The 27,183-nt window shown below is 46.7% G+C and overlaps 1 protein-coding gene across 2 annotated transcripts in view; it reads right to left on the bottom strand.

The window, feature by feature from the left end:
• Window positions 1-18,464, bottom strand: part of FOXK2 (forkhead box K2) — a 137,721-nt gene extending 119,257 nt beyond the window's left edge. For both annotated transcript variants that reach the window (XM_082271467.1, XM_082271468.1), the window contains exon 1: window positions 18,131-18,464. In XM_082271467.1, the coding sequence (XP_082127593.1) occupies window positions 18,131-18,399 (269 nt within the window). In that variant the 5' untranslated portion in view covers window positions 18,400-18,464. The remainder of the gene's footprint in view (window positions 1-18,130) is intronic.
• Between the last annotated feature and the right edge of the window lie 8,719 nt (window positions 18,465-27,183).

Below are 27,183 nucleotides of genomic sequence, written 5' to 3'. Positions count from 1 at the left end.
AGGCAGACAGAGCCGTACACAGGACAGGACAGGCTGACAGAGCCGTACACAGGACAGGACAGGACAGGCAGACAGAGCCGTACACAGGACAGGAGAGGACAGGCAGACAGAGCCGTACACAGGAGAGGACAGGCTGACAGAGCCGTACACAGGACAGGAGAGGACAGGCAGACAGAGCCGTACACAGGAGAGGACAGGCAGACAGAGCCGTACACAGGAGAGGACAGGCAGACAGAGCCGTACACAGGAGAGGACAGGCAGACAGAGCCGTACACAGGACAGGACAGGACAGGCTGACAGAGCCGTACACAGGAGAGGACAGGCTGACAGAGCCGTACACAGGAGAGGACAGGAGAGGCTGACAGAGCCGTACACAGGACAGGACAGGCTGACAGAGCCGTACACAGGACAGGACAGGCTGACAGAGCCGTACACAGGACAGGAGAGGACAGGCAGACAGAGCCGTACACAGGACAGGAGAGGACAGGCAGACAGAGCCGTACACAGGACAGGAGAGGACAGGCAGACAGAGCCGTACACAGGAGAGGACAGGCAGACAGAGCCGTACACAGGAGAGGACAGGCAGACAGAGCCGTACACAGGACAGGACAGGACAGGCTGACAGAGCCGTACACAGGAGAGGACAGGCTGACAGAGCCGTACACAGGAGAGGACAGGAGAGGCTGACAGAGCCGTACACAGGACAGGACAGGCTGACAGAGCCGTACACAGGAGAGGACAGGCAGACAGAGCCGTACACAGGAGAGGACAGGCAGACAGAGCCGTACACAGGAGAGGACAGGAGAGGCTGACAGAGCCGTACACAGGACAGGACAGGCTGACAGAGCCGTACACAGGAGAGGACAGGCAGACAGAGCCGTACACAGGACAGGACAGGCTGACAGAGCCGTACACAGGAGAGGACAGGCAGACAGAGCCGTACACAGGAGAGGACAGGCAGACAGAGCCGTACACAGGAGAGGACAGGCTGACAGAGCCGTACACAGGAGAGGAGAGGACAGGCAGACAGAGCCGTACACAGGACAGGAGAGGACAGGCAGACAGAGCCGTACACAGGACAGGACAGGCAGACAGAGCCGTACACAGGAGAGGACAGGCTGACAGAGCCGTACACAGGAGAGGAGAGGACAGGCAGACAGAGCCGTACACAGGACAGGACAGGCTGACAGAGCCGTACACAGGACAGGACAGGCTGACAGAGCCGTACACAGGACAGGAGAGGACAGGCAGACAGAGCCGTACACAGGACAGGAGAGGACAGGCAGACAGAGCCGTACACAGGAGAGGACAGGCTGACAGAGCCGTACACAGGACAGGAGAGGACAGGCAGACAGAGCCGTACAAAGGAGAGGACAGGCAGACAGAGCCGTACACAGGACAGGACAGGCAGACAGAGCCGTACACAGGACAGGACAGGACAGGCAGACAGAGCCGTACACAGGACAGGAGAGGACAGGCAGACGCATGGCGGAGTTGCACAATGTGTGTTTATAGCTATGCAGACGCAATGCATGCTGGGAGAGGGAAGTGTAAACATTGCCTACTATTCTCCTGTCTGGCCATGTGATCCGTCTATGAATGAGAAGAGGAAATGTTTTGTGTTTTGGTGTCCTTCCCCCATCACATCGCTTCTCATAGGAAAATCTGCCTGCAAAATCATGCAAACCCAAAACATTACCGCCCCCCAGGAGGAGGAGGAGGACAGGTGTGACCATTTCCAGAGAGCTCAGCTAAGTGTCAACGCCTTACATAACCGACAAGCCGAAGCCTGCAGCAACGCCAAAACACGGCAAGGACGGCGCTGTGCGGGGGCAATGCCAAGGAGCCTGACATCACCTCAGACGGCATGGAGGAGATGGGGAAAATCTGCCATCAGCAACACGCAATTTCCTGCACATTCCCCGCAACCGCCAATCACAGCGAATCTTAGGATGAAGCCTTCGTATCTCACTGCACTAAAGACAAATTCCCCTCATTTCCATAAACACAGCTGTGCCAGGCCTGAGCAATCAATTACCAGAAACACGACTTCCACAGATCGCCCCCTCCAGGGCAACACAACTACAGCCTGACTGGAAGCCGGTCACACTGCGCACATGCTGCAAGGCTGCCCATAGACGGTTCAAATCTCCACCAGTGCAGCAACAACCGGCTGAGATTCAAACCATGTATGGGGGAGGAGGAGTGTACCCAAGTCAACCAACCAGCTGGAGCCGTACAAATAATCATAGAGAGCGGCACAAATAATCATAGAGAGCGGCACAAATAATCATAGAGAGGTACAAATAATCATAGAGAGCGGCACAAATAATCATAGAGAGGTACAAATAATCATAGAGAGCGGTACAAATAATCATAGAGAGCGGCACAAATAATCATAGAGAGCGGTACAAATAATCATAGAGAGCGGTACAAATATTCATAGAGAGCGGCCCAAATAATCATAGAGAGCGGCCCAAATAATCATAGAGAGCGGCCCAAATAATCATAGAGAGCGGCACAAATCATAGAGAGGTACAAATAATCATAGAGAGTGGCACAAATCATAGAGAGTGGCACAAATAATCAGAGAGAGTGGCACAAATAATCATAGAGAGTGGCACAAATCATAGAGAGTGGCACAAATAATCAGAGAGAGTGGCACAAATAATCATAGAGAGTGGCACAAATCATAGAGAGGTACAAATAATCATAGAGAGTGGCACAAATAATCATAGAGAGCGGCACAAATAATCATAGAGAGCGGCACAAATCATAGAGAGGTACAAATAATCATAGAGAGTGGCACAAATCATAGAGAGTGGCACAAATCATAGAGAGGTACAAATAATCATAAAGAGCGGCACAAATAATCATAGAGAGGTATAAATAATCATAGAGAGCGGCACAAATAATCATAGAGAGCGGCACAAATAATCATAGAGAGCGGTACAAATAATCATAGAGAGCGGCCCAAATAATCATAGAGAGCGGCACAAATAATCATAGAGAGCGGCACAAATAATCATAGAGAGCGGCACAAATTTTTTTGCTTAGAATAAAGATCACAATTCTCGGAGTAAAATCATCTTTCATATTATAAAACAAAAAATTGGGCGAATAAAACAGTTATTTTTTAAATTAATTGAAGTGTATTTATTTCCAAAAAACGGTGTTTGAAAGACCGCTGCATAAATACCATGTGACATAAAATATTGCAATGACCGCCATTTTATTCTCTAGGGTCTCTGCTAAAATATATATATACACACAAAATATTTGGGGGTTCCAAGTAACTTTCTAGCAAAAAATTTGATTTTTGACTTGCCATAAAATCCATTTCTCTGATGTTCATTGTCAGACACAGCTCCTGATCTTCATAACCATTGGGTTATACTGCCCCCTACAGGAGGAGGACACTAGGCAGTAAAAACGTCTGGGTACGCCTATGGGCGGTCCCAGGGGGGTGTACTCCCACCTATGGGCGGTCCCAGGGGGTGTACTCCCACCTATGGGCGGTCCCAGGGGGTGTACTCCCACCTATGGGCGGTCCCAGGAGGTGTACTCCCTCTCTCTGCTATAGGATGTCAATTTTGTTACAAGCAGTGTCAGAGGAATTACAACTTCACAGAGGGGTGGGGGGTGGGGGAGGTGCTGTGTCCACCAATGATCATCAGAGGAATGGATTTTACGGGAAGTCATAAATCCCATTTTCTCTTTCAGTGATGGACAACTCCTGATCTTCATAACCATTGGGACGTCCCAAAGCCGTGTTATACATGAGGGGTGGGAACAGCAAAAAATTACCAAGGCTAAACAGTAGCCAATCAGGACACAGGAGCTCAACCAAAATAACTGGAGCCCCCCTGAAAAAACCATACACCCCCAAAGAGGATCAGGTCCTCTAAACAGCAACCTGCAAAACCTTTCAGCCAAAAGAAGCATCCGCAGAGCCAACCCATCCACTTTATAGAACTGTGTGAAAGTGAGCACCGATGACCAGGTGGCCGCCCTGCAAACCTGCGTCACTGACCCCTGATGAGGGAAGGCCCAGGAGGCACTGAGTGCCCGAGTAGAGTGCGCCTGACAGGGGAAGGAGGAACCTGACCCCTGATGAGGGAAGGCCCAGGAGGCACTGAGTGCCCTAGTAGAGTGCGCCTGACAGGGAAAGGAGGAACCTGACCCCTGATGAGGGAAGGCCCAGGAGGCACTGAGTGCCCTAGTAGAGTGCGCCTGACAGGGAAAGGAGGAACCTGACCCCTGATGACGGAAGGCCCAGGAGGCACTGAGTGCCCTAGTAGAGTGCACCTGACAGGGAAGGAGGAACCTGACCCCTGATGACGGAAGGCCCAGGAGGCACTGAGTGCCCTAGTAGAGTGCGCCTGACAGGGAAAGGAGGAACCTGACCCCTGATGAGGGAAGGCCCAGGAGGCACTGAGTGCCCTAGTAGAGTGCACCTGACAGGGAAAGGAGGAACCTGACCCCTGATGAGGGAAGGCCCAGGAGGCACTGAGTGCCTGGAGTAGAGTGCACCTGACAGGGAAAGGAGGAACCTGACCCCTGATGGACTCGGCCTGAATCCCCGTCTGTCTGATCCATCTGGAAATGGTCGCAGAGGAAGCGGACAATCCTTTCTGAGGCCCATCTGTGATCACACAGTGAATCATTTTGATCCTCCAGAGGAGGCCCTGAGGGATGAAAAAACTTCTTATGAGCCGAGAAGGAAAGCCCACTTCTATGAGGAGGGTCCTTGCTAGAGTTGTATAAAGTACTGGAAACCCATACTTGAGTAGAAGTGGAAGTGCTCTATCAAAAAGTGACTTGAGTAGAAGTAGTAAAGTATTCAACATTTTTTGTACTTAAGTATTGCAAGTAGTTTTTTTTTTTAATTTTGCTACTCAAGTACTGAAAGTAGAAGTAGAAGTACTGTGTTATGTAGTTATTAAAGAAAGAAGTCAAATGTTTGAACATCATATTGTTTTTTATTATTTCAAATGATTAACCTAAAGGACGATCACAATTCCTTTGGCTGTAACTTTTTGTAAACAAAAACAGATAAAGTCCCTCCCTTCCCCTTTAGTGCCGGGTCACACTTGTGCGATGCGGGAACGCTGTGAATTCGCAGCCTGTTCCTACATCACAAACGCACCCCTGGCAGTTCACACTGCCATAAGTGATACGCAGGGGGTGTCAATGAAATGTTAACGACACCCCCAGTTTGATTGCATATCGCAGTGCGATCTGACAGTTCGCACAGAATTGGATCCCACTAGTGTGAACCGCTGTGCGATCCGATCCTGATGCGGCTGAAAAAATGCCTCCTGTGCGTGTTTGTTGCATACAAAGTGTATGGCTGAATTCGCACTGCACATTCGATCGCATGTAATGAAGGTGCAGTGCGCTCCGATATTACATGCGATCGCCGCACACGCAGAAGTGTGAACCGGCACTTAAAGCGCCCCTCCTTCTCTTCCCTGCATGTTTTTCTTCTCCACAGCTTATTGGTGCACAAAATCATCTATAAACCAATGTGATATACAACAATATATTCCAATAATGAAATAAAGGAAGAGTGTATGAAATCTAAGTCAATAAAAAGTCCAAAATATTGTGAATCTTCAAATATATATATATATATGTGACAAAACAAGATGAATATATATATATATATATATATATATATGGTGCAGGAATCAAACAGAACCTATTCCAAATACTAGGTGCCGACTCCTCCCACAATGTTCTGAGCTTCATGAAATCTGCCATCTACTGTTCTGGCAGTGGGAATTCTTATAATTGTAACGAGTAACTATGCAGCACAAAATAAATATCGGAGTAGAAGTATTGAAATCATCGAAAAAATGTAGTGAAGTAAAAGTGGAAGTCGGAGAAAAAAATTCTCCTCCAGGAAAGTACAGATAGCGCCTTTCCGTACTTAGTACAGTAGTTCTACTCTTAGTTACTATACATCTCTGGTTCTTGCCCTTAGTAGCCTACCAATCGTCTGATCACCAGCGGTGCACCCCCCCCCCCTAAATGGCAGCGTAGTACCCTGCCCCCACCGCAGGAGGTGGACCAGACCACCCACACAGCGCCAGCATAAGTGGAGGAGGGGGTAGGATGGGGGGGGGCAGATGAAGGGGGGGTGCCGAAGGGGAATCCGGGGGTCCGACCGCCCCAAGGAGGAGCCCGTGTCCACCCCAAAACCCTCCAGGGGGAGGGGGGGGGAGACAATCACTTACTATACCAGGAACCAGGCGGGCACCGCTCCAGACAGAACCTCCTCTCCATTGAAATGGGGGGGCTGTCAGCCAATAGGAACGCTGCGACTCGGGCCGAGATCCGGTCATATGCCACCTCACGAGGCTTTTAACTCACAGGCCAGCCCCTGTCCGGTGGGGTTTTGTTGCAGCCAACCTAGCGCTGAGCTGAGGTCTGCGCGGGCTCGGTGGCCAGACTGGGGGGACCCTCTGGATCTAGATTGTCCAGCCCATCCCCCAGTCCGGCAGGTGATTGCAGATCTCACAGGAAAAACCCAGAAGAAAAAAAATTCTATTTAAAAAAAGAGAAAAACTGCCAGGACCAGAAATCCCAGCAAGGAACGAGATCCTTACTCCTGACTAGGCAGGAAAAACTGAGTCCCTATAGCAGGGGGGAGGAGTATACCCCCCCTTGGGACCGCCCATAGGCGGGGGTATAGCCCCCCCCCCTGGGACTGCCCATAGGCGGGAGTATACCCCCCCCCTGGGACCGCCTATAGTCGGGGGTATACCCCCTTGGGACCGCCCATTGGCATAGCCAGTCTTTTTTTCTGCCTAGTGTCCTCCTCCTGTAGGGGGCAGTGGAACCCAATGGTTAAGAAGATCAGTTGCTGTGTCCATCAATGAACGAATGAGAAATACAGATTTTAACTTGTAAACAACAAATGTCAGAAAAATGTTAAACTGCCCTCACTTACAGACTGAAGTAGGGCTGCAACTAACGACTAATTTGTCTGTCGACTAATCTAACGATTATTTTTATTTTATTTTTTTTTGCTTAATTGAGTGTTTTTTTGATTAGCTAATTAATCCTGTAATTAATACAGACCCCTCAGTAAGCCCCCCTCCCACCTAGTACAGACCACTTAGTAAGCCCCCCTCCCAGTGCAGACCCCTTAGTAAGCCCCCCCACCCAGTACAGACCCCTCAGTAAGCCCTCCCACCTAGTACAGACCCCTTAGTAAGCCCTCCCACCAAGTACAGACCCCTCAGTAAGCCCTCCCACCTAGTACAGACCCCTCAGTAAGCCCTCCCACCTAGTACAGACCCCTCAGTAAGCCCCCCTCTCAGTACAGACCCCTCAGTAAGCCCTCCCACCCAGTACAGACCACTTAGTAAGCCCCCCTCCCAGTGCAGACCCCTTAGTAAGCCCCCCCCACCCAGTACAGACCTCTCAGTAAGTCCACCTAGTACAGACCACTTAGTAAGCCCCCCTCCCAGTGCAGACCACTTAGTAAGCCCCCCCACCCAGTACAGACCTCTCAGTAAGTCCACCTGTACAGACTGTACTAGGTGGGAGGGCTTACTGAGGGGTCTGCACTGGGAGGGGGGCTTACTAAGGGGTCTGTACTGGGTGGGAGGGCTTACTGGGGGGTCTGTACAGACCACTTAGTAAGCCCCCCCTCCCAGTACAGACCACCCAGTAAGCCCTCCCACCTAGTACAGGCCATTACAAGCCGGTGTAGCGCCGCACATGTGACATGTCTAAGTAGCTGGGTGATCGGGGAGGATGGCGAATGTGTTGTGGCAGAAGCTGTGGCAGTACAGGCAGTACAGGGGTGCTGGAGACGGTCAGCGCTCACCTCTTGTCTCCGATGGAGCCCGGCGGGGGAATTTCACCCGGCCGGCAATGCTTCAAGCGGTGCGACGGCCGGCCAGGGGGCGTGTGACGTCACGCGTTGACGCTTTTCACGCACGTCGACGATTTTTTGTAGTCGACGCGTCGTGGCAGCCCTAGACTGAAGACTCATCTAAAAGACCCAAAAGATACAATGTCTCTCCTTATCTCAGCGCTCAGCAAAGTTAACATTTGCTAGAGGCTTTCTTTGGTTCCAGCTGTGAGCAGAGAACGGCTCTGCAATGTTACATGGATCGTGGAAAAGTCGAATTAAGATTGTGGGTGTGGGGGGGGGGGGGGTTGAGATGAGATCGCAATTTTTTTTTTAACGATTGCGCAGCTCTAATTTTTCGTTCAAAAATTGCAATCTCAATTCAACCCACTCTCAAAATCTTAAAGTAGAACTCTGGGGCAAAACCTTTTTTCCTCCCCCCCCCATTTTGGATGGAGTAAGGAAGAGTTATACCCGCTCCGCTGTCAGATTTTTTCCCCAGTTGTGTCCCCATTGTGAAGATTTCCCTTCACTTCCTGTCCCATAACCAAACAGGAAGTGGGAGGAAATCCCTGCAAATCCATTGGGGACCCCCCAGGTCACCAGAACTAGTGTCCCCATTGCAAGATTTCCCATCTATTGCTTTTCTGGGGTCAACCCAAAATGTGGGGTTTACTTTCACCTTCAATAATAATAATAATAATAATAATTAGTATAAATAGAGAGGTGTTACCGCAGCACAGACAGCCATACAAACTGACAGGGGGTCTAATCCCTCCCCCCTCCATCCAACACTAGAAAAAAAAAAAAAGTTTTGCCTTTATTTTTACTTTAATCCGGCATTTTCACAATTCATGTAAGAAGTGCAGAGCCGTTCTCTGATCACAGCAGGCAAAGCGCTGAAAGAGATAAAGAGAAACATTGTATCTTTCAGTTCATTTACAGATGAAAGGAATGAATTTTGTCTGTGAGCGAGGGAGAGTTTAACCTCTTTGTGGGTGTAAACCAAGTTTAATGACTTTACCTATAGGGGCTGTGAATAAAACTTCCACTGTTTAGGAGACATATTTACATTGGATGCAGCCGATGACGTCATCGGTGAATGCGTTCTGTAGCAATGGCCGCCCGTGCCGTTCACTCAGAGCCCAGTGCCGTGACTGGCAGTGTAACGTTAAAAAACCCTCCCCCGTGAAAACTCCCCACCCTCATCACTTCCGGTGATCATCATCAGCTGAGCCGATTCCCACTGCGCATGCTCAGGGAGTAAAACGATCGGCTCACACAGGAAGTGACGGGGGGGGGGGGGAGGGAATTTTCACAGGGTAGGGTTTAACTTTACAATGGCTTCCCATGAAATAACCCAACCCCCGTTCCCAGTGCCTAAAGCGTTGGGTTAGCAAATGATGTCGTCTTCCCGTGAAATAACCCAACCCCCGTAGGTTAATTCTATGCATTAAGATAAAAGACCTGTGTGCAACCCCCCCCCCCCCCCAATACTTACCCGAAGGAGGAGTCTCATGCAGATAGCAGAGGATGGAGGGAAGGGGGAGGAGTCTCATGCAGATAGCAGAGGATGGAGGGAAGGGGGAGGAGTCTCATGCAGATAAAGGAAGGAGGCAGCAGACAGAAATGACACTCAGTGCTCTGCACTGAGACAAGTACACACTATAGAGCAGTGGTGGGGAACCTACAGTTCGGGGGCCGTATGCGGCCCGCGAAGTCCTCTGGTCCGGCCCCCCGTGCAGCTGAGTCTGTGTCTCTCAGCTGATCTGTCAGAATGGAGCCGATGCTTCCTGTATAGTTTCGGCTCCGTTATGACAGTCTGAGTGAGTCACAGGAGGAGTGATATCAAATGCACTCCGCCTGTGACCAATACAGGAAAACATTGCCTCTTCCTCCAGCGTGGCGCTGCTACACTTCTCCTAGCCAGCATTTCCCGCCAGCAGCACACACAGCAGTACCACCTAGAGCCAGCAGTACCACCTAGAGCCAGCAGTACCCACAACAGTATCAGCCAGCAGTACCTACAGCACAGTACCAGCCAGAAGTACCAGCCTAAGCCAGCAGTACCCACAGCACAGTACCAGCCTGAGTCAGCAGTACCCACAGGAGTACCAGCCTGAGCCAGCAGTACCAGCCTGAGCCAGCAGTACCCACAGCAGTACCAGCCTGAGCCAGCAATAAAAGCCAGAGCCAGCAGTACCCACAGCAGTACCACCTAGAGCCAGCAGTACCCACAGCAGTACCCACAACAGTATCAGCCAGCAGTACCTACAGCACAGTACCAGCCAGCAGTACCAGCCTAAGCCAGCAGTACCCACTGCACAGAACCAGCCAGCAGTACCCACAGCAGTACCAGCCTGAGCCAGCAGTACCTACAGCAGTACCCACAGCAGTACCAGCCTGAGCCAGCAGTACCGTCAGCAGTACCAGCCAGAGCCAGCAGTAAAAGCCAGAGCCAGCAGTAAAAGCCAGAGCCAGCAGTAAAAGCCAGAGCCAGCAGTAAAAGCCAGAGCCAGCAGTAAAAGCCAGAGCCAGCAGTACCCACAGCAGTACCACCTAGAGCCAGCAGTACCCACAACAGTATCAGCCAGCAGTACCTACAGCACAGTACCAGCCAGCAGTACCAGCCTAAGCCAGCAGTACCCACTGCACAGAACCAGCCAGCAGTACCCACAGCACAGTACCAGCCTGAGCCAGCAGTACCAGCCTGAGCCAGCAGTACCAGCCTGAGCCAGCAGTACCCACAGCAGTACCACCTAGAGCCAGCAGTACCCACAACAGTATCAGCCAGCAGTACCTACAGCACAGTACCAGCCAGCAGTACCAGCCTAAGCCAGCAGTACCCACTGCACAGAACCAGCCAGCAGTACCCACAGCAGTACCAGCCTGAGCCAGCTGTACCCACAGCAGTACCAGCCTTAGCCAGCAGTACCGTCAGCAGTACCAGCCAGAGCCAGCAGTAAAAGCCAGAGCCAGCAGTAAAAGCCAGAGCCAGCAGTACCCACAGCAGTACCACCTAGAGCCAGCAGTACCCACAACAGTATCAGCCAGCAGTACCTACAGCACAGTACCAGCCAGCAGTACCAGCCTAAGCCAGCAGTACCCACTGCACAGAACCAGCCAGCAGTTCCCACAGCAGTACCTACAGCACAGTACCAGCCTGAGTCAGCAGTACCCACAGCAGTACCAGCCTGAGCCAGCAGTACCTACAGCAGTACCCACAGCAGTACCAGCCTGAGCCAGCAGTACCCACAGCAGTACCAGTCAGAGCCAGCAGTAAAAGCCAGAGCCAGCAGTAAAAGCCAGAGCCAGCAGTAAAAGCCAGAGCCAGCAGTAAAAGCCAGAGCCAGCAGTACCCACAGCAGTACCACCTAGAGCCAGCAGTACCCACAGCAGTACCCACAACAGTATCAGCCAGCAGTACCCACTGCACAGAACCAGCCAGCAGTACCCACAGCAGTACCAGCCTGAGCCAGCAGTACCGTCAGCAGTACCAGCCAGAGCCAGCAGTAAAAGCCAGAGCCAGCAGTACCACCTAGAGCCAGCAGTACCCACAACAGTATCAGCCAGCAGTACCTACAGCACAGTACCAGCCAGCAGTACCAGCCTAAGCCAGCAGTACCCACTGCACAGAACCAGCCAGCAGTTCCCACAGCAGTACCTACAGCACAGTACCAGCCTGAGTCAGCAGTACCCACAGCAGTACCAGCCTGAGCCAGCAGTACCCACAGCAGTACCAGCCAGAGCCAGCAGTACCCACAGCAGTACCAGCCAGAGCCAGCAGTAAAAGCCAGAGCCAGCAGTAAAAGCCAGAGCCAGCAGTAAAAGCCAGAGCCAGCAGTAAAAGCCAGAGCCAGCAGTACCCACAGCAGTACCACCTAGAGCCAGCAGTACCCACAGCAGTACCCACAACAGTATCAGCCAGCAGTACCTACAGCACAGTACCAGCCAGCAGTACCAGCCTAAGCCAGCAGTACCCACTGCACAGAACCAGCCAGCAGTTCCCACAGCAGTACCTACAGCACAGTACCAGCCTGAGCCAGCATTACCTACAGCAGTACCTACAGCAGTACCAGCCTGAGCCAGCAGTACCCACAGCAGTACCAGCCTGAGCCAGCAGTACCCACAGTACACGCCAGCAGTACCAGCCTGAGCCAGCTGTACCCACCAGCAGTTCTTTAAAAAAAATAAAAAAATAAAAAAAAAAAAACACCACCACAAAAAATTCGACTGCGCTCCAGACTGACCGACGCAAACCTGGAAAACCAGTTGCGAGTAGCAACATCATCAATACCAGCTAACATCACACACCTCACCAAAGAGAAGCAGTTGCAGCCATCACATTAGGGAGAGTTAATTAAATGTTTGACCAAATATAACAGGCACATTTTTAAAGGTAATCATTTTGTACGATCCTCGAATGATTTTATAAATACCCTAATGGCCCTTGGCAGAAAAAAGGTTCCCCACCCCTGTTATAGAGGGATGTGCTTTGTTCAGATTTCATGTCTGAGGATTACATCCAGATTAGACAGAAGAAGCTGATTGGTGGCCATGCACAGATGCCCCAGGTAAGATGAATTCCCCCTATTCTGTTTCTGTGCAGAGGCGCAGTAGGAGGAGGATGGTTCCATGTGAGAGGATGCAGCAGCAGCAAGGACAGAACCCCCCCCCCCCCGGAAGTCTCAGCTGTCACCTCATTATGTTTATATACAGTGACATGTGACAGGAGGTGGCAGCACTGAGTCAGGTGCGGTCTCCTCATTCTCTATTAGCATGCTATGTTTATATACAGAGTCATGTGACCCCCTGCAGTGAGGACTGTGAGGTATACGCCCCTCATGTCACATGACACCCGCACAGTGTGTATACAGTATATACAGTGCGGGGAATAATGATTTGATCCCTGCAGATTACAGAGAAATGGCGAGTGTCTCATTTTATATGACAGACAGAATATCAGAAATCACATGATACAAATGTTATAAATGGAGTAAAATAATTATATGATCCCCGACCAATCAACAATAACTCCGCCCCCACAGACCGGATACAGGAGGTGCTCATGTGGGACACAGATTAGTCCTGTCACTACAAGAAGACACCCGCCCACAGAATCTCTTTCCTCCAATCACAGCTCACCATCATGGGAAGACCAATGAGCTGTCAGAGGAGGTCAGGGAGAAGATTGGAGACCGGCACAAGGCTGGAATGGCTACAGTGCAATCAGAGAGAAGCTTGGTGAGAGGAGACAAACGTTGGAGCGATTATTGGTGAATGGAGGAAATACAAAATATCCATCAATGGTCCTCAGTCTGGAGCTCCATGGAAGATTTCTCCTCATGGGGTGAGGATGGTCATGAGAAAAGTGAGGGATCCGCCCAGAATTACATGGGAGGAGCTTGTGAATGATCTCAGGGCAGTTAGGACAACTGCCTTCTATACAGAGCCATGTGACAGGATGCTCCACCCCCCCCCATCATGTTTACATACAGAGCCATGTGACAGGATGCTCCACCCCCCATCATGTTTACATACAGAGCCATGTGACAGGATGCTCCACCCCCATCATGTTTACATACAGAGCCATGTGACAGGATGCTCCACCCCCCATCATGTTTACATACAGAGCCATGTGACAGGATGCTCCACCCATCATGTTTACATAAAGAGCCATGTGACAGGATGCTCCACCCCCATCATGTTTACATACAAAGCCATGTGACAGGATGCTCCACCCCCCATCATGTTTACATACAGAGCCATGTGACAGGATGCTCCACCCCCCATCATGTTTACATACAGAGCCATGTGACAGGATGCTCCACCCCCCATCATGTTTACATACAGAGCCATGTGACAGGATGCTCCACCCCATCATGTTTACATACAGAGCCATGTGACAGGATGCTCCACCCCATCATGTTTACATACAGAGCCATGTGACAGGATGCTCCACCCCCATTATGTCTACATACAGAGCCATGTGACAGGATGCTCCACCCCCCATCATGTTTACATAAAGAGCCATGTGACAGGATGCTCCACCCCCATCATGTTTACATACAAAGCCATGTGACAGGATGCTCCACCCCCCATCATGTTTACATACAGAGCCATGTGACAGGATGCTCCACCCCCCATCATGTTTACATACAGAGCCATGTGACAGGATGCTCCACCCATCATCATGTTTACATACAGAGCCATGTGACAGGATGCTCCACCCCCTCCACCCCCCATCATGTTTACATACAGAGCCATGTGACAGGATGCTCCACCCCCATCATGTTTACATACAGAGCCATGTGACAGGATGCTCCACCCCCATTATGTCTACATACAGAGCCATGTGACAGGATGCTCCACCCCCCATCATGTTTACATACAGAGCCATGTGACAGGATGCTCAACCCCATCATGTTTACATACAGAGCCATGTGACAGGATGCTCCACCCCCATTATGTCTACATACAGAGCCATGTGACAGGATGCTCCACCCCCCATCATGTTTACATACAGAGCCATGTGACAGGATGCTCCACCCATCATGTTTACATACAGAGCCATGTGACAGGATGCCTCACCCCCATCATGTTTACATACAGAGCCATGTGACAGGATGCTCCACCCCCATCATGTTTACATACAGAGCCATGTGACAGGATGCTCCACCCATCATGTTTACATACAAAGCCATGTGACAGGATGCTCCACCCCCCATCATGTTTACATACAGAGCCATGTGACAGGATGCTCCACCCCCCATCATGTTTACATACAGAGCCATGTGACAGGATGCTCCACCCATCATCATGTTTACATACAGAGCCATGTGACAGGATGCTCCACCCCCTCCACCCCCCATCATGTTTACATACAGAGCCATGTGACAGGATGCTCCACCCCCATCATGTTTACATACAGAGCCATGTGACAGGATGCTCCACCCCCATTATGTCTACATACAGAGCCATGTGACAGGATGCTCCACCCCCCATCATGTTTACATACAGAGCCATGTGACAGGATGCTCCACCCCATCATGTTTACATACAGAGCCATGTGACAGGATGCTCCACCCCCATTATGTCTACATACAGAGCCATGTGACAGGATGCTCCACCCCCCATCATGTTTACATACAGAGCCATGTGACAGGATGCTCCACCCATCATGTTTACATACAGAGCCATGTGACAGGATGCCTCACCCCCATCATGTTTACATACAGAGCCATGTGACAGGATGCTCCACCCCCATCATGTTTACATACAGAGCCATGTGACAGGATGCTCCACCCATCATGTTTACATACAAAGCCATGTGACAGGATGCACCACCCCCATCATGTTTACAAACAGAGCCATGTGACAGGATGCTCCACCCCCATCATGTTTACATACAAAGCCATGTGACAGGATGCTCCACCCATCATGTTTACATACAAAGCCATGTGACAGGATGCTCCACCCCCATCATGTTTACATACAAAGCCATGTGACAGGATGCTCCACCCATCATGTTTACATACAAAGCCATGTGACAGGATGCTCCACCCCCATCATGTTTACATACAGAGCCATGTGACAGGATGCTCCACCCCCATCATGTTTACATACAAAGCCATGTGACAGGATGCTCCACCCCCATCATGTTTACATACAAAGCCATGTGACAGGATGCTCCACCCCCATCATGTTTACATACAGAGCCATGTGACAGGATGCTCCACCCCCCATCATGTTTACATACAGAGCCATGTGACAGGATGCTCCACCCCCATCATGTTTACAAACAGAGCCATGTGACAGGATGCTCCACCCCCATCATGTTTACATACAGAGCCATGTGACAGGATGCTCCACCCCCATCATGTTTACAAACAGAGCCATGTGACAGGATGCTCCACCCCCATCATGTTTACATACAGAGCCATGTGACAGGATGCTCCACCCCCATCATGTTTACATACAGAGCCATGTGACAGGATGCTCCACCCCCATCATGTTTACAAACAGAGCCATGTGACAGGATGCTCCACCCCCCCCATCATGTTTACATACAGAGCCATGTGACAGGATGCTCCACCCCCATCATGTTTACATACAGAGCCATGTGACAGGATGCTCCACCCCCTCCACCCCCCATCATGTTTACATACAGAGCCATGTGACAGGATGCTCCACCCCCATCATGTTTACATACAGAGCCATGTGACAGGATGCTCCACCCCCCATTATGTTTACATACAGAGCCATGTGACAGGATGCTCCACCCCCATCATGTTTACAAACAGAGCCATGTGACAGGATGCTCCACCCCCATCATGTTTACAAACAGAGCCATGTGACAGGATGCTCCACCCCCATCATGTTTACATACAAAGCCATGTGACAGGATGCTCCACCCCCATCATGTTTACATACAAAGCCATGTGACAGGATGCTCCACCCCCATCATGTTTACATACAGAGCCATGTGACAGGATGCTCCACCCCCATCATGTCTATATATATATATATATATACACACCCCCTAGCAGGGTACTCACACATGCAGGGACAGAGAACTGACATGTAAGGGAGGGGCAGGGGCGGAGCTCCCCTCCATGTATATACACACACCCCCTAGCAGTGATACGCAGGGGCGGGGTAATGACAGGTGGTGGGGAAGAGGCGGAGCTCCCCTCTATGTATACACACCCCCCTGGTTGCCACTATGTGGGGGCAAGGAATTCACATGCAGGGGAGGGGCATAAGGTGGATCTCTTCTATGTATACACACTGTGCGGGGGCGGGGTACTAACACGCGGGGAGGGGCAGAGCTCCTCTATGTATACACACACCCCCTCTGGCGGTGATACGCGGGGTACTCACATGAGGAGAGGCCCCCCTCTATATTTATGCACTACCCTTTAGCAGGGGCGGGTGGGGTACTCACATGAGGGGGAGGGGAGCAGAGTCCCCTTACTCTATGTATACACACCTCCCTTTGGTGGGGGGACTCACATGCGGGGGAGGGGCAGAGCCCTCCATGTATACACACCCCTCTCTAGTAGTCACTATGTGGGGGTGGGGTACTCACACGCGGGAGCGGAGCTCCCCTCTATACATACACACCCACTTATGCGGGGGCGGGTACTCACATGCGGGGGAGGGGCAGGGGCGGAGCCCTCCATGTATACACACCCCTCTCTGGTAGTCACTATGCGGGGGCAGGGCTCCCCTCTATATATACATACACACCCCCTTCTGCAGGGGCGGTTACTCACACGTGGGGGAGGGGCAGGGCCCTCCATGTATACACACCCCCCTCTGGTAATCACTATGCGGGGGCGGGGCTCCCCTCTATATATACATACACACCCCCTTCTGCAGGGGCGGGTACTCACACACGGGGGTGGGGCTCCCCTCTATATATATACAAACACACCCCCCTTGTGCAGGGGCGGGTACTCACATGCAGGGGAGGGGCAGAGCCTCCATGTATACACCCCTCCTCTGGTAGTCACTATGCGGGGGCGAGGCTCCCCTCTATATATATATATATATATATATATACATACCCCCTTCTGCAGGGGCGGGTACTCACACACGGGGGCGGGGCTCCCCTCTATATATACATACACACCCCCCTTGTGCAGGGGCAGGTACTCACACGCGGGGGCGGGGCTCCCCTCTATATATACACACCCCCTTCTGCAGGGGCGGGTACTCACACGCGGGGGAGGGGCTCCCCTCTATATATATATATATATATATACATACATACACACCCCCCTTGTGCAGGGGCAGGTACTCACACGCGGGGGCGGGGCTCCCCTCTATATATACACACCCCCTTCTGCAGGGGCGGGTACTCACACGCGGGGGCGGGGCTCCCCTCTATATATACATACACACCCCCCTTGTGCAGGGGCGGGTACTCACACACGGGGGCGGGGCTCCCCTCTATATATATATATATACATACATACACACACCCCTTGTGCAGGGGCAGGTACTCACACGCGGGGGCGGGGCTCCCCTCTATATATACACACCCCCTTCTGCAGGGGCGGGTACTCACACGCGGGGGAGGGGCTCCCCTCTATATATACATACACACCCCCCTTGTGCAGGGGCGGGTACTCACATGCAGGGGAGGGGCAGAGCCTCCATGTATACACCCCTCCTCTGGTAGTCACTATGCGGGGGCGGGGCTCCCCTCTATATATATACACACACCCCCCTTGTGCAGGGGCGGGTACTCACACGCGGGGGAGGGGCAGGGGCGGAGCTCCCCTCCTCTGGAACACGCCGTCTACGAAGACTCCGTTCTTCCCCAGGCAGCGGAGGTAGAACTCGGCGTCCTGCTCGTCTCCGGCGGTGAAGATCTCCAGGTGGCGGCGGGAGATGAAGCTGGAGTGCCCCATGCTGACATCCACGGAGCCCTGAGACGAGTTGCGGCCTATCGTCACCGAGCGTTTCTTCATCAGGTATTCGAACTCCCGGCCCTCCAGCCGGGCCACCACCGCCGCCATCTTCTCTCGGGTGACTCCGGGCACCGGCGGCGGCGGCCAGCGACAGAAAAGGAAAGAAGGGGGGAGGGAGGGCGCAGCCTAACCTTCCAGCGGCGCGCAGCCAATAGGGACGGCCCGGCGTCCGGGTGGGCGGGGCTGCGATAGGACAGTTCGGTTGAGGCGCGTGGTGTGACTGGGAAGAGGTCATCGGGGGGGGCGGAGCCTCGGCGTGCTGAGGGAGGAATGGCAGTGACAGCCGGGGGGCGGGGCCAGGGAAGAGCGGCCTGTGGGCGGGAACTCTCCGTACTCCTCACAGCGGCGTGGCCGGGGCCCGGAGCTCCACAACAACGGCTTCCCCTCCCCCTCCCACCGGGGACCGAATATTACCCCTCCCCCCTTCACACAGGGGACACAAAATCACCGCCATCCATGTGTCACACCGATAACAACATCAACATTCCTATCCGGGGGACTGCGCATGCGCGGCGAGCATCCTCCTCATATCATCCAATGTACCCGCCATTCATAAACATCATCTCTATATATACCCCTCCCCCACCTATATATATATATATATATATACCCCTCCCCCACCTATATATACCCCTCCCCCATCTCTATATATATATATATATATATACCCCTCCCCCACCTATATATATATATATATACCCCTCCCCCACCTATATATATATATACCCCTCCCCCACCTATATATATATATACCCCTCCCCCATCTCTATATATACCCCTCCCCCACCTATATATATATATATATACCCCTCCCCCACCTATATATATATATACCCCTCCCCCACCTATATATATATATATATACCCCTCCCCCATCTATATACACCCATCCCCCACACATATATATACCCCACCCCCACCTATATATACCCCTCCCCCACTTATATATATATATGTACCCATCCCCAACCTATATATACCCCTCACCCACCTATATATATACCCCTCCCCCACCTATATATATACCCCTCCCCCACCTATATATATATATATATATACACACCCTCCCCCACCTATATATATATACCCCTCCCCCACATATATATATATATATACCCCTCCCCCACCTATATATATACCCCTCCCTCACTTCTATATACCCCTCCCCCACCTCTATATATACCCCTCCCCCACCTCTATATATACCCCTCCCCCACCTATATATATATATATACACCCATCCCACACACACATATATATATATACCCTACATTACCCATCCAATCTACCCGCCATTCATAAACATCTCTATATACACCCATCCCCCACCTATATACCCTACATACTATATATATATCACCCCTCCTCCACCTCTATATATATATATTATATATTCCAATATCTTATATAGATCTCCTCATAGTGTATATTATATATACATTGTATCCTATATACCATTCCTATCCCATAATAATCTCCTCATAGTGTATATTATATATACATTGTATCCTATATACCATTCCTATCCCATAATAATCTCCTCATAGCGTATATTATATATACATTATATCCTATATACCATTCCTATCCCATAATAGTCTCATAGCGTATATTATATATACATTATATCCTATATACCATTCATATCCCATAATAATCTCCTCATAGTGTATATTATATATACATTATATCCTATATACCATTCCTATCCCATAATAATCTCCTCATAGTGTATATTATATATACATTGTATCCTATATACCATTCCTATCCCATAATAATCTCCTCATAGCGTATATTATATATACATTGTATCCTATATACCATTCCTATCCCATAATAATCTCCTCATAGCGTATATTATATATACATTATATCCTATATACCATTCCTATCCCATAATAGTCTCATAGCGTATATTATATATACATTATATCCTATATACCATTCCTATCCCATAATAATCTCCTCATAGTGTATATTATATATACATTGTATCCTATATACCATTCCTATCCCATAATAGTCTCCTCATAGCGTATATTATATATACATTGTATCCTATATACCATTCCTATCCCATAATAGTCTCCTCATAGCGTATATTATATATACATTGTATCCTATATACCATTCCTATCCCATAATAATCTCCTCATAGTGTATATTATATATACATTATATCCTATATACCATTCCTATCCCATAATAATCTCCTCATAGCGTATATTATATATACATTATATCCTATATACCATTCCTATCCCATAATAGTCTCATAGCGTATATTATATATACATTATATCCTATATACCATTCATATCCCATAATAATCTCCTCATAGCGTATATTATATATACATTATATCCTATATACCATTCATATCCCATAATAATCTCCTCATAGTTTATATTATATATACATTATATCCTATATACCATTCCTATCCCATAATAATCTCCTCATAGCGTATATTATATATACATTATATCCTATATACCATTCATATCCCATAATAATCTCCTCATAGTGTATATTATATATACATTATATCCTATATACCATTCCTATCCCATAATAATCTCCTCATAGTGTATATTATATATACATTATATCCTATATACCATTCCTATCCCATAATAGTCTCATAGCGTATATTATATATACATTATATCCTATATACCATTCATATCCCATAATAATCTCCTCATAGTGTATATTATATATACATTATATCCTATATACCATTCATATCCCATAATAATCTCCTCATAGGTTTATATTATATATACATTATATCCTATATACCATTCCTATCCCATAATAATCTCCTCATAGCGTATATATATATACATTATATCCTATATACCAGGAGTCTTCAAACTACGGCCCTCCAGTTGATCAGGAACTACAATTCCCATCATGCCATAGTCCTTGTCTGTGAATGTCAGAGGTTTGCAATGGCCTCATGGGATGGGATTCTGCAACAGCTGGGGGGTGCAGGTGTGTGATCCCTGAGATATACCATTCGTGATCCTTATAATCTCCTCATATATAATCTCATTATACACAAATCTTTCCTGTCATACCACCTATATATTCCCCATATCACTCACCCATATATACTATACTATCACATCATATATACTATCACATCATATATACTATCACATCATATTTACTATACTATCACATCATATATACTATCACATCATATATACTATACTATCACATCATATTATAACTATACTATCACATCATATATACTATACTATCACATCATATATACTATACTATCACATCATATATACATATAATACTATACTATCACATCATATACTATACCCTCCACATCTCCTCACATATATAATATATAGCCATCCCTCCCCACATCTCCACACATATATAATATATACCATTCCCTCCACATTCTCCTCACATATATAATATATACCATTCCCTCCCCACATCTCCACACATATATAATATATACCATTCCCTCCACATCTCCTTACATATATAATATATACCATTCCCCCCACATCTCCTCACATATATAATATATACCATTCCCACCACATCTCCTCACATATATAATATATATCATTCCCTCACATCTCCACACATATATAATATATACCATTCCCCCACATCTCCACACATATATAATATATACCATTCCCATATATCCATGTCCCCCCACATCTCCTCACATATATAATATATACCATTCCCCCCACATCTCCTCACATATATAATATATACCATCCCCCCACATCTCCTCACATATATAATATATACCATTCCCACCTCATCTCCACACATATATAATATATACCATTCCCCCCACATCTCCTCACCATATATAATATATACCATTCCCCCCTCATCTCCTCACATATATAATATATATCATTCCCACCTCATCTCCACACATATATAATATATACCATTCCCTCCACATCTCCTCACATATATAATATATATCATTCCCATCACATCTCCTCACATATATAATATATACCATTCCCTCCACATCTCCTCACATATAATATTATTACCATTCCCTCCACATCTCCTTACATATATAATATATACCATTCCCTCCACATCTCCTCACATAATAATATATACCATTCCCCCCACATCTCCTCAACATATATAATATATACCATCCCCCCACATCTCCTCACATATATAATATATACCATTCCCTCCACATCTCCTCACATATATAATATATACCATTCCCCCTCCACATCTCCTCACATATATAATATATACCATCCCACCACATCTCCTCACAATATAATATGTATCATTCCCTCCACATCTCCTTACATATATAATATATACCATTCCCTCCACATCTCCTTACATGTATATATATATACCATTCCCTCCCCACATCTCCACACATATATAATATATACCAGTCCACCCACATCTCCTCACATATATAATATATATCAGTCCCTCCACATCTCCTCACATATATAATATATACCATTCCCTCCACATCTCCTCACATATATAATATATACCATTCCCTCCACATCTCCTCACATATATAATATATACCATTCCCCCCACATCTCCTCACATATATAATATATACCATTCCCTCCACATCTCCTCACATATATAATATATACCATTCCCCCACATCTCCTCACATATATAATATATACCATTCCCACCTCATCTCCACACATATATAATATATACCATTCCCCCCACATCTCCTCACATATATAATATATACCATTCCCCCCACATCTCCTCACATATATAATATATACCATTCCCCTCACATCTCCTCACATATATAATATATATCATTCCCATCACATCTCCTCACATATATAATATAACCATTCCCCCCACATCTCCTCACATATATAATATATACCATTCCCTCCACATCTCCTCACATATATAATATATACCATTCCCCCCACATCTCCTCACATATATAATATATACCATTCCCTCCACATCTCCTCACATATATAATATATACCATTCCCTCCACATCTCCTTACATATATAATATATACCATTCCCCCCCACATCTCCTCACATATATAATATACCATTCCCCCCACATCTCCTCACATATATAATATATACCATTCCTCCACATCTCCTCACATATATAATATATACCATTCCCTCCACATCTCCTTACATATATAATATATACCATTCCCCCCCACATCTCCTCACATATATAATATATACCATTCCCACCACATCTCCTCACATATATAATATGTATCATTCCCTCCACATCTCCTTACATATATAATATATACCATTCCCTCCACATCTCCTTACATATATAATATATACCATTCCCTCCCCACATCTCCACACATATATAATATATACCATTCCACCCACATCTCCTCACATATATAATATATATCATTCCCTCCACATCTCCTCACATATATAATATATACCATTCCCTCCACATCTCCTCACATATATAATATATACCAGTCCCACCACATCTCCTCACATATATAATATATACCATTCCCCCCACATCTCCTCACATATATAATATATACCATTCCCTCCACATCTCCTCACATATATAATATATACCATTCCCCCCACATCTCCTCACATATATAATATATACCATTCCCACCTCATCTCCACACATATATAATATATACCATTCCCCCCACATCTCCTCACATATATAATATATACCATTCCCCCCACATCTCCTCACATATATAATATATACCATTCCCTCACATCTCCTCACATATATAATATATATCATTCCCATCACATCTCCTCACATATATAATATATACCATTCCCCCCACATCTCCTCACATATATAATATATACCATTCCCTCCACATCTCCTCACATATATAATATATACCATTCCCCCCACATCTCCTCACATATATAATATATACCATTCCCTCCACATCTCCTCACATATATAATATATACCATTCCCTCCACATCTCCTTACATATATAATATATACCATTCCCTCCCCACATTTCCACACATATATAATATATACCATTCCACCCACATCTCCTCACATATATAATATATACAATTCCCCCCACATCTCCTCACATATATAATATATACCATTCCCCCCTCATCTCCTCACATATATAATATATACCATTCCCACCACATCTCCTCACATATATAATATATACCATTCCCCCCACATCTCCTCACATATATAATATATACCATTCCCACCACATCTCCTCACATATATAATATATACCATTCCCCCCTCATCTCCTCACATATATAATATATACCATTCCCACCTCATCTCCACACATATATAATATATACCATTCCCCCCACATCTCCTCACATATATAATATATATCATTCCCCCCCACATCTCCTCCACATATATATCATTCCCCCACATCTCCTCACATATATAATATATACCATTCCCACCACATCTCACATATATAATATATACCATTCCCTCCACATCTCCTCACATATATAATATATACCATTCCCCCACATCTCCTCACATATATAATATATACCATTCCCTCCACATCTCCTCACATATATAATATATACCATTCCCTCCACATCTCCTCACATATATAATATATACCATTCCCCCCACATCTCCTCACATATATAATATATACCATTCCCCCCACATCTCCTCACATATATAATATATATCATTCCCTCCACATCTCCTCACATATATAATATATACCATTCCCCCCACATCTCCTCACATATATAATATATACCATTCCCCCCACATCTCCTCACATATATAATATATACCATTCCCTCCACATCTCCTCACATATATAATATATACCATTCCCCCAAATCTCCTCACATATATAATATATACCATTCCCTCCACATCTCCTCACATATATATATATACCATTCCCCCACATCTCACATATATAATATATACCATTCCCTCCACATCTCCTCACATATATAATATATACCATTCCCCCACACATCTCTCACATATATAATATATACCATTCCACCTCATCTCCACACATATATAATATATACCATTTCCTCCACATCTCCTCACATATATAATATATACCATTCCCACCTCATCTCCACACATATATAATATATACCATTCCCCCCTCATCTCCTCACATATATAATATATACCATTCCCACCTCATCTCCACACATATATAATATATACCATTCCCTCCACATCTCCTCACATATATAATATATACCATTCCCCCCAAATCTCCTCACATATATAATAGAACCATTCCCCCACATCTCCTCACATATATAATATATACCATTCCCCACATCTCCTCACATATATAATATATACCATTCCCACCTCATCTCCTCACATATATAATATATACCATTCCCTCCACATCTCCTCACATATATAATATATACCATTCCCCCCACATCTCCTCACATATATAATATATACCATTCCCTCCACATCTCCTCACATATATTATATATACCATTCCCCCCACATCTCCTCACATATATAATATATACCATTCCCACCTCATCTCCACACATATATAATATATACCATCCCCCCACATCTCCTCACATATATAATATATACCATTCCCTCCACATCTCCTCACATATATAATATATACCATTCCCTCACATCTCCTCACATATATAATATATATCATTCCCATCACATCTCCTCACATATATAATATATACCATTCCCCCCACATCTCCTCACATATATAATATATACCATTCCCTCCACATCTCCTCACATATATAATATATACCATTCCCCCACATCTCCTCACATATATAATATATACCATTCCCTCCACATCTCCTCACATATATAATATATACCATTCCCTCCACATCTCCTTACATATATAATATATACCATTCCCCCCCACATCTCCTCACATATATAATATATACCATTCCCTCCCCACATTTCCACACATATATAATATATACCATTCCACCCACATCTCCTCACATATATAATATAAATCATTCCCTCCACATCTCCTCACATATATAATATATACCATTCCCTCCACATCTCCTCACATATATAATATATACCATTCCCCCCACATCTCCTCACATATATAATATATACCATTCCCACCTCATCTCCACACATATATAATATATACCATTCCCACCACATCTCCTCACATATATAATATATACCATTGCCTCCACATCTCCTCACATATATAATATATACCATTCCTTCCACATCTCCTCACATATATAATATATACCATTCCCACCTCATCTCCTCACATATATAATATATACCATTCCCCCCACATCTCCTCACATATATAATATATACCATTCCCCCCTCATCTCCTCACATATATAATATATACCATTCCCACCACATCTCCTCACATATATAATATATACCATTCCCCCCACATCTCCTCACATATATAATATATACCATTCCCACCACATCTCCTCACATATATAATATATACCATTCCCCCCTCATCTCCTCACATATATAATATATACCATTCCCACCTCATCTCCACACATATATAATATATACCATTCCCCCCTCATCTCCTCACATATATAATATATACCATTCCCACCACATCTCACATATATAATATATACCATTCCCTCCACATCTCCTCACATATATAATATATACCATTCCCCCACATCTCCTCACATATATAATATATACCATTCCCTCCACATCTCCTCACATATATAATATATACCATTCCCTCCACATCTCCTCACATATATAATATATACCATTCCCCCCACATCTCCTCA

This window comes from Pelophylax lessonae, assembly GCF_965119305.1.
Source record: "Pelophylax lessonae genome assembly, chromosome: 11".
Lineage (NCBI taxonomy): Eukaryota > Metazoa > Chordata > Amphibia > Anura > Ranidae > Pelophylax > Pelophylax lessonae.
The sequence above is the reverse complement of the archived record's forward strand: the minus strand, read 5'-3'. Positions and strand labels throughout refer to the sequence as shown.